We start from the raw sequence: 10,192 nt of genomic DNA on the forward strand, positions 1-10,192 counted from the left end.
AGTGCGACTCTCTTATCTGGAGAGCAGAATTTTGCAACAGCGTTCAGTTCCCGTCAGCGTGAGGATTCCTGTTTCCCTTTCTGGAAAAGCAAACACTAAATGTTAAGGATCACTAAGGAACACTAAATGTTAAGGATCACTAGGATCACTAAGGAACACTAAATGTTAAGGATCACTGGGATCATTAAGGAACACTACATGTTAAGGATCACCAGGATCACTAAGGAACACTACATGTTGAGGATCACTAAGGAACACTAAATGTTAAGGATCACCAGGATCACTAAGGAACACTAAATGTTAAGGATCACTGGGATCATTAAGGAACACTACATGTTAAGGATCACCAGGATCACTAAGGAACACTAAATGTTAAGGATCACTAAGGAACACTAAATGTTAAGGATCACTAGGATCACTAAGGAACACTAAATGTTAAGGCTTGCCTGGATAACAACACCCAGTTGTTCCCGGGGCCATGAAGAGCTGGTGTGAGGTGCGTGGCCGTGCCTGTGCTGATGAATATGAGCAGCAGAGCTCTGCCCACAGCCTTTTAATGCGAGTGACATCAAAGCCAAAGCCCTGCCTGCTGCCGGGGGGGACCCACAATGCAGCTGGAGAGAGCCGTGGAGCAGCTCCAGGCCCGCTGGCATCACCGCCCTGCAGCCAGCCACCCTCCATTGTCAGCCCTGGGGTGCCAGCCCTGCATGGGGACACGGGGACAGGCCCAGGCCTGGCTTTAGGGGCTGTCCCCTGGGCCGGCTGGAGGAGGGGGTGACACCTGGGGGCTCAGGTGGGCAGCAGGGCGCTGAGCCCCCGGCAGCGGGGGGAGATGAGCTCGCAGGATGAGCAGTTCCCGGCAGCAGCAGCAGCAGCAGCCCCCGAGGCAGCAGACGCCGATGAGGGCATGACCTGGTGGTACAGGTGGCTCTGCAGGATTGCCGGGGTCATCGGGGGCATGTGTGAGTATCCCCTCCCCTCTGCGTGTCCCTCCTGCATGACACTGCTCGTCCCAGGGTCCTGCCGGCGCTGCGGGGTCACGCTGGCCGTGCCATGAAGGGATTTTGGGGTGATGGGTTGGTGCCAGCTCTTGGTTTGCAGCGTTTGGGGCAGTAGGGAGAGCGCAGGCTGTGCCTGCAGCAGGGTGGGTTCAGCTGCCCACGAGGGATGTGCTCCGTGCTCACTGAGCCTGCTGAACTTTGGCACCCGGCAGCGGGGACGTCACGGGGCAATCTGCAAATCCCCGAGGTTCTCCTTGGATGTGGCACTCCCTGGCAGTGATGGGAGCAGCAGCTGAGCCCTGGTGCCTGGCAAACAAATTAGATTATTTTACTGTGAGCACCAGGCTCACGGGGGTCAGGTCAGGGCTGGAAGAGTGGCCGCAGGGTTTGGTTTATCCTATTTGACTTTTGGGTGTTTATATGTTCCTACAATTTGTTTTTTTCCCCTCCATCATCACTGTCAGAGCATGTTTCCCATTGCTCTTGTTGCTGATTGCAGAAGGCCTGCCCGTGGGTTTTACTGAAGGTGAAGAATGGTTTTGGTTTGTGCTGTGTGCTTTTAAGGGGTTTGGTAGGACACAGAGAACGGAGCTGCAGACGCAGAGTGAGTTGGCTGAGCTCAGAATTACCTGCTGCTGAAAAAAATTTTCCCAGGGAAAGAGTCTCAGCAACTTTGCCAGAAATCAGCCTGTCCTGGAGTGCTGTTTTGCTACATTCTGTGGAGAGATTAATAGCTCTTAAAAGCAGGAGGGACTGTTATGACCGCTTAGTCTGATCTCCTGCAGAGCACAGGATGGAGAATTTCTCCTGCTTCAGGTCCACGACTTCAAGTTAAACAAGAAGGTTTCTCAGCCAGTGCAATCAGCCCTGATTTATTCCATCAGCTGGAGCTTTGTGTCTGATCACTCTCTCCCCCTGCCTGCCTTTTGCCTTGGGGCTGGGCTGCACAACCCCACAATGTTTTTGGAGCTGACATTTGCACCCTGTGCTGTCACTGGGCTCCTGAAAGCTCTTTTTGGCTGGGCTGGTAAAACATGTGCTGCTCCCACCGTTCCATGTGCTAGGTGCTGAAATCCTGGAGGTGTGACAGGATTTGGTGGGACTGCTCTGAACACCCCGTGCCCTGCCGGAGGCCCCCGCGCTCCTGGCCCGGCCAGCAGCCAGGAGAACCAGCTGGGAAGTGTCTGTGGAGCAGGTCCCAGGTGGGGGTTCAGAGGAGCAGCTTCTTTCCCACGGGCTGTGGCTGTAGCAGGAGCCTCGGTGCTTTTCCTGCAGTTTTATCCCATGCAGAGCTCGGGGTGATGTGGATGGAGGGTGAAGAGCTGGTGGCTCGTGCTGGTGGCACTGCCAGCCTCATGCTACAGCAGCTCGTGAGTGGCTTGAAAGTGCAAATTTCTTCTTTTTCCCTCTCTGTCTTTGTGTTTCAAAGCAGCTGAATTATACTTGGATTATTTTCCCAACCTTTTGTTCACAGCTCTGCGACCTCGTGGCTTGTTTTTACAGGAAAGATGAGAGTTTTATGTCTTTGGGTGAGTCTGGGAGAAGCTTTTGGAAGAAGAGCCAGGTTCTTAACAGGGTTTGCCAAAGATTTGGGGAGTGACAGCTGGCTCTGGAGCCCTGTCTCTTTATCAGGCAGAGAATGAGGTACAAACTCTCCTTATGAACAGGGAAAAAGGGGGATTGTGGAAAAAACAACCAGTGCCCCATGCTACCAACATTCCTCTTCAAAATGCTGCTTGTTCAGCATCACCTTGTTGAAGGTGGATGGTTTGGAGAAGAGGTGATGAATAAACCAGCAAGGCTGGAGTTTGCTGTTCTTTTCAGAGCTTGCCCTGAAAGAACAGAACTAATTTATAAGGATTGTGAGCAACTGGATTGTAATGCTGCTACAGGGCTGGATTATTTCTTACAGAAGGAAAAATTCCCTCAGAAAGGAAGAGAAACTTCTTTAGTGGAGGTGAGACCAGCAGACAACATCTGCCACATGCAAACACCTGCAGCCACAGCTTGTTTCAGCCAGAAAAATCCAAGGGCTGGAGCAAGAACCAGACAGACAAGGTTCAGGATCCCTTTCTGGCTCCTGCACATGCTGGCTTGGTGACCTTGGCCAAGTCCCTTCTCTCTTTGTGTTCCTGTTTGTAATGGGACGAGGAGAGTCTGTGGCTTTTGTAAAACACTCTAGGAGCAAAAATAGGCTTGTGTTGAGGACAGTGACCAGCTGCTGGAAATGAATAGAGCCTTTGTAGGGAAGGGTGTCCTTCCCCCCACCCATTTTAGCTCCCAGTTATTTGTGCTTCCTCAGGGATTCGAGGTGGGACAGCAGTTAAACAAATGGCAGAACTGTCTGTCTCCCGTAGCTTACGTGCCACGGAGCATTATCTGCATTTTAACCATGTTGTGAGGCCTCTGCTTGAAAAGAAAATATTTTAAAAAGAAATCTTTGGCTTGGCAAGGGTGGGATCAGCTCCTGCCCCGGTGGGACGAGGATGTACCAGGCTGTGTGGGACAAGCAGCTCTGCAAAGGAGACCCAAGGTCACTGAGTTGTTCTGTGGCTGTTGGCAGCAGCTCTGGGGGCAGTGCTCCTGTGATCCCAGACCTTTGACTCCTTTCCTGCTGCTCCTGCTGACGTGGGGCTCTCTCAGCTCTGCTTCCTGGGTCGTTAGTCCTCTGGCAACCAGGCTGGTTGCTGAGCCAGGACTGCTGCAGGGACACAGAGCTGCAGGGCTGTTTTGGAACGTTTGGGGACAAAACCAAACCAGAAACCTGGCAAAACAACCCCTGGTTGGTTTGATTAGGAAAAAAAAAACTTGCTTGGAAAAGAACATCCTGCTTCCCTTTGTTTGTTGTGTGGTGGAGACCTGCTGGGAACTGCCTGGACCTCTGTGCTCAGCCAGGCAGGGTCCTGCCCCAGCCCTGGCTGTGTTTTGGGGATAGCTGAGAGGTTTTGCTGCTCTGCTAATTATAAAGTGCCAGAAAGTCACTCAGCATTGTTGTCAGGAATGTCCTTTCCTGGGGGACAACGAGTGCCACGAGCCTGGGGTGCATCCCCTGAGCTCCTCTTCCATCAGCATCCAAGGGTTTGGTGGTCACAGGGAATTAGAACCCCCTGGTTTGGGCCCTGCTCTCCATGCTGCCCACAGCTCCTAGGAATCCTGCTTGCCACTGCTCCTCTCCAGCTCTTTGCACGTGTGACCATGAACAGATCACCCCAACCCCGTGCCTCAGTTTCCCCTGCAGTGTGGGGACAGTGACACTGGAACCTGTGGGACGGGAGGGTGAGAAGTGCCCTTGGAGCATGGATATCAGCACATCCTCTGAAATACCTCCTCTGCCAGCTGATCTTGTTCTTGCAGGACTCTCCAAAAGATTTTGGGTCCTGTGGACTTAGTTCTAGGAAGTGTTAAAAAATAAGGTTTTTTGGAATTTCCTAAGACCGGGAGGTCACTTGCTCATGGGATGACCTTCAGTCTGTCCTGTCATTGCCTGCAGTTCTGCTTCCCAGCCTGGTAAACAAGGATAACTATTTTTAAAGGAACTTTGAGGATTCAGCAGTGACTGCTTAAAAGAAACCTTGCAAGCATGTGCCAGGCTTTTGAAGGTCAGGGCTGCTCACAGCAGCTCTGCTCAGGGATTCCCTCCCCAAAATCCTCAATCTAGGGCTGGTCTCTTCCTCAGAGAGAGGCTCTGCTGCTCTCCATCACCCCCAAGACAGCCTTTAAAGGCCATAGAATCCATTTGAGGTGGAGTTTTGCCGTGTTATGATGTTTGCTGGGTGTGTGTCTCCTGCCCTCCCAGCTGGGCTCAAGTTCCTGGTGCCAGCTCTGGCCCTGGCAGAGGGAAGGGGCCGGATCAGGTGCCAGGAACACTCTGCAAGTTTAATGAGGCAGCAGGGAGGTGGATGCAGCTCAGCTCAGTCACTGCTGCCTGGTTCCTCTGCCTGAGTTACAGAGCCAGGAGCACTGGGGTTATTTTGGGCTTTATTCACTTCCTTTTATGTTAGTGGAGACCCAAACTTGGCTCTTTTCTGCCCATCTCTGGTGAAGCTGCACAGAACCAGCCGTGAGTGGCAGGGGCTGGGTTCACCTGTGCTGTATTTGTTATTTTCCTGTGTGCAAGCCATGTTTTTGCTGAACTTGCCCTGTGCTGCTCAGTGGTAGAACCTGCTGGCACTGCTTGTCTACCTTGGCACATAAAATCCAGGTGCACGTCCTGGACTCCATGTGGAAGCAAATGTTGTTCTACACAAGGGAAATAATTGTTGGAACAGCACTCAGAGCAAAAGGATACCAGAGGAGGGCTCTTCCCTGCATTCCAGGCTCCTTTTGGACCACCAGACCTTTCCACCCACCATCCTGTGCTGCCCTGCAGTGCCCACAGGTGCTGGCCAAGGGCACACAGGGTTGGTCATGGTGGTCACTGAAAGCCTCTCTCTTTCCAGCCTGTGCCTTTGCTGGTCTCTGGAACTGTGTCACCATCAACCCCCTGAACATCGCAGCCGGCGTGTGGATGATGTGAGCAGGTTTATTCTCATTTTCCTGCTGGGAGGGAGGTATTGTTAACCAGGCCCCACTGAGGGGGGCAAAGCTGCCCTGCTTGGGCAGGGATGGGAGTGAAACATCCATCAGGCTCTGGGAGTTGCCAGACCTTGCTCCATCAGGCAGGTTGGGATGTTAGGTTTATTCTATTTATATTATTTCCTTATGCATTTTTAGGTAAATACTAAGATGCCCTTGTCCAAAATAAATCTGGGGCAGCAGGGCTTGGAAATTTGGAAATTATCAAGAAGTGAGGGGAGCAGAGCAGGGCCCATCCTCACCATTCCCTCCACCTGCACAGAGCATGGTGTATCTGCTCTCTGTGGGCCTGGGGGGCATTGCTGACCCCCATCTGGTGACTCAAAGCAGCATTAACTCTGGTTTTCTCTCTCTGGAGGCTCAACGCCTTCGTGCTGTTCCTGTGCGAGGCCCCTTTCTGCTGCCAGTTCATCGAGTTCGCCAACGCCGTGGCCGCCAGGGCCGACAGGCTGCGGGCCTGGCAGAAAGCAGCTTTCTACTGCGGGTGAGGATGCTCCTGGGGGCTGATGGTGGGCATATCCCGGGGAAAGAACACCCCTGCGCCCCGTGGGGAGCGGGGCCCTGCTCTGAGGGCCGCCCCTGTCTTCCAGGATGGCCGTGTTCCCCGTCATGCTCAGCCTGACGCTGACCACGCTCCTGGGCAACGCCATCGCCTTCGCCACTGGCGTGCTCTACGGCCTGTCGGCCCTTGGAAAGAAGTAAGAGAGATCCAGCTGCTCGTGGAGGGCAGGGAAGGGGGAGATGGAGCTCCAGACCCTGCTCCATCTGTCTTCCTAAGGCTGTGCTTTCCTCGTGCACAACCCGTGCTGAGGTGTGGACGCGGCCAGAGAAATCTCCCTCATCTCAGAGCCCTGTGAGGGAAGGTCCTGGGGCTGCTGAAGCTCTGAGTTTTGGGAGTTCTGAGGGTCCCACTCTTCTGTCTGCAGCTGTTGGGTGGGTGGGCCCAGCCCTGGGGCAGAGAGCAGCTTTGGGGGTTGGGGAAGGCCAGCAAGTGTGGTTTGACCCCTTGGCACGGAGAGCCCGGCCCCAGCTGGGCCAGTCCCTGCCATCCCCACGCTGTCCCTTCTCTCCACAGGGGAGATGCCATCTCCTACGCCCGGATCCACCAGCAGCAGAAGCAGATGGATGAAGAGAAGCTCACGGGGAGCCTGGAGGGACAGGCTCTCTGAAGGACACGAGCTCAGGGTAGCATCTCCTGGACGCTGAGATGGTGAAGATGTGGAAATCCACTCTGCCCTTCCCTCTGTCCTCTCCACTCCCTGCTACACCACAATTTCCCTGGACACTGCAGCAACTGGAAATCTCAGGGGCTGGGGCAGGCTGTGTCCTCTCCTCACTCCAGCAGCCAGACCTCAGCACGTTGCTCCTTCTCTCCTCAACCCTCAACCCAAACTGTGCCCCTATTTTTTAATCTTTTATTTTCTTTTTGCTTGCAAAAAGAATTTTTTTCCAATATTTTCTTGCCAGCAGAGGTGCTGGCTCTCTGAGTGCTGCTTTCCCAGCCTTTTTTTTTTTTAATTTTTTTTATGGACTGCCCTCTGGATGGGTGAGGAGGGACAGAGGACCTGCCAGTGCAGGTTCCACGTGTTTAGGAACACTCCCTGGGATGGCCCTTCCCAGGTACAACACCTAAAACCCCCTGGTGCTTAACCTTGGTCTTCTTCCACTATTTTAATTATGGGACCAAGCACTGGAGGCATTGCTGCGTGGGAAAGGATTTCCAGCAAAAATTCATCTAAAGATAAAATCCATCTCTGCAGGGGAGCTGCCAGAGCTGCTGGGCAGATCCTGGGACCTCCAAAGCACAGTCCCTGCTTCCTCTGGATACAGCTACAGTCAGTGACTGCTATTTACTTGAATTATGAGAATTAATTACTTTGTCTTAATAAGGGCACTTTTCTTAAGCTTCACTCTTTTACTGGGGCAGAAGGGAAACAATATTTGCTGTACCACAGCAGAAAAGGATGCTGTTTCTTGAGCCAAGTGGGATTTTTTGCTGGTGTCAGGGTCACTGATGTGCAGGAGCGTTCCTGCCTCGTGAGCCTGGGACTCTGCTCCTGCATCCCTCCGTGAAGGGACCTGCTCTGCTTGCCTGGTCTTTGGGATTGTGGTTTTTTTGCATCAATCCTGAGCTGGTTTTGTATGGGAAGGTGGCACAACTTCCCTGTGCAAACAGAGAGCAGGCTGCACCATTTCAGTGTGGACAGCTGGGATGTTTTACTTTGCTATTCCAGGCTCTTTCTGTGGTTTTCACATTGTATTTTCTGTTTGCTTTGTACCATGCAGTACAAAACTGCTCACTAAGCCCAGATCCCCCTCTTCTCATCCCAGTTTGTCCTGGGGATTTTAATTTATTTGATTTTTATATGGTTGCTTTTGTTTTGATTGGGAAAAAGGGGAATAATTTATTTCTAGTTATTTAAGTACTTTAATGGGACTCATTTTCTCTGGATATAGGCGAAAGGAGTGCTCTGTTTCCTGTCCTTCACAGGGCTGCCTCATTTCACCAGGGGTCTCTGAACCCAGGGACAGCCCTGGCTGCTGCAAAATCCAATTTCAGCCTTCAGAGTGTTTCTCAGACTCTTCAAAAAAAAAGTGTGTTGTCCTTTGACCCCTTTGTCTTGTTCTGGGCCACAAGCTTGACAAACTGTGTTTTCCCCCTCTTCTGGGAGAGAGAAGGGAGGAGAACTGGGCTGTAAATGCTGGACTGGGACAGCCACCAGCACTGTGTGTCCCTGTTTGAATCCTTGGGTACAGAGGGGTTGTGCTGTCCTCTGAGAAATGCTGCTGGAGGCTGAGTGCTGTCTGTCTGTCAGAGGGGTCTGTCCACGCTGAAAACTCTCCTTAAACCCTGCCCTTCCTCAAGCTGCTGGCTCCTGTGAGCTGCTGCTTCTTCCCTGGAGCTCAGGAGACGGGAGGATTCCCACCAGCCAGCATTTCCTGGATGTGGGGTTTTTTTTCCTGCACCCTTTTTGTGCAAAGCCCCTTTCCCCCCACCTTTGAACTGGGATTGCTCCAACACCCCTGTCGGGGATGCAGACCAGGCACCACCAGCCTGGGTTTTTTTCCACAAAGGCAGCTTTTTTCCCTCAAAGCTGTGCTGGTTTGGAGCCCCCAGCTCTTGGTGCTGAATGCAATGCAGGGGCCATTGGCCCACAGCCTCCTGCTGCCTGCAGGGATGGAATGCAGAAGGAATGGGGGGTACTCCAGAGGGAATAACCTCTGGGTGCTGCAAGGGCAGAGTCCTGCCTCAGGAATGGGCACGTGCTTTGATTTCAGGGGGGTGTGGGGAGTTCTGTAGTGTTTAGTAGAGGAATGTTGCAGACTGATGCATGTCGATGGTAGGGACAGCTTTGCTCTGTGAGTAGTTCTGCAGTAGCTTTAGTGTCAGGAGGCCAAAGGCAAAGCAGAGCTCAAGGGCTGAGACTTCCAGGGCGCTCTGAGGATCTGCTTCCAGGGTGCATCTGCTTCCAGGGTGCATCTGCCACTCCCTGCCATGGTCCCTGGGGCTGGGGCAGGTGCTCCAGGGCACCTGCAGGGCCCACTCTGCTCCTTGGCACCCAGGCAGATGTCCCAGCAGTGCTGCCACAGTGTTTTGTGGCAGCAGAGTCTGACCCTGGGGCTGAGGCAAGGGAGAAATCTGCACCAATGTGCCACCATGAGAGGGTGGCAAAGCTCAGCGAGCTGAAAATGGGCCTCAGGAACTCCCCTGAAAGAGCTGAGCTGGAGCCTTTGGCCACAGGGAAGTGTCTGTGCTTGTCACCGCTGGAGGTGTCCCCAAGGGTGGTGACTCCTACAGGGGCCTGTCTGGAGCAGGAACCCTTGGGAATTTTGGCTGTCTGGTGGAGCTGGAACCAAGCCAGATGCTGCCAGCATTGCAGACAGGCTTGGTGACAGCACCCATGGCTTGTAAGAGCTGTGGTGACAGTCAGTGCTTGGTCTCACCCCCATGTGGGGCTGTTTGGTGGAGATAGGAAGGAGCTTTAGAGTAGAGTAGCATCACAGTAGTTAATGCCAGTGCATGGTGGTTGTTAGTTGTGTTTAGAGGCACCCTCGGGGTGCTTGGAGCTGTGCAAGGACAAATGAGGTTCAAACCCTGCTCTGGAGGTTTCACAGGCTCAACCCAACCCCTGCTGAGGGCATGCAGGAGGAATGGCTGATCCGGAGGGGCTCTGTGCAGCAGGGTCTGCTCTCCAGGTCTGGAAAGGAGATGATGGCAGGGCTCAGGGGGTGACACGCTGAGGACAGCGAGCTGTTGGCACCAAGAGTGGCAGGACCCCTGGGGAGCAGTGGCCTGTCACACACCAGTCACCAGGGCAGTTTTATGCACTGTGCCACTCTTTCCATGCCTCTGCCACTCGTGTGTGGTGGCTCTGTGTCCCCTGGGGCTGCCCACGGGGTGTGGAGAGCAGGGGAGGGCTCACTGCTCTGGGCAGGAGCTGCTTCTGTAACACCCATCGATTCTCTGTGTGTGCAGTGAATAAAAACACCATTCTACCTCTGGAAAGAGCCACTGTGATTTCTCACACTCCAAACGTTGTAGCAAAAGCCCTGGGATTCACTGTGCTGGAGGAAGGAGGTCACTCAGAAAATGCTCCTCCAGTGAGGTTCTCTCA

At 53.3% G+C, this 10,192-nt stretch overlaps 1 protein-coding gene across 1 annotated transcript; it reads left to right on the top strand.

The window, feature by feature from the left end:
- The first annotated feature begins 662 nt into the window (after window positions 1-662).
- On the top strand, window positions 663-6,982 carry CACFD1 (calcium channel flower domain containing 1). Its single transcript, XM_041483959.1, has 5 exons — window positions 663-962; window positions 5,441-5,513; window positions 5,935-6,060; window positions 6,167-6,274; window positions 6,652-6,982. The coding sequence occupies exons 1-5, from the start codon at window positions 833-835 to the stop codon at window positions 6,743-6,745; spliced, it is 531 nt and encodes a 176-aa protein (XP_041339893.1). The 5' UTR covers window positions 663-832; the 3' UTR covers window positions 6,746-6,982.
- Window positions 6,983-10,192: the final 3,210 nt, after the last annotated feature.

This window comes from Pyrgilauda ruficollis, unplaced genomic scaffold (assembly GCF_017590135.1).
Source record: "Pyrgilauda ruficollis isolate IOZ18807 unplaced genomic scaffold, ASM1759013v1 scaffold62, whole genome shotgun sequence".
In the NCBI taxonomy this organism is placed as follows: Eukaryota; Metazoa; Chordata; class Aves; order Passeriformes; family Passeridae; genus Pyrgilauda; species Pyrgilauda ruficollis.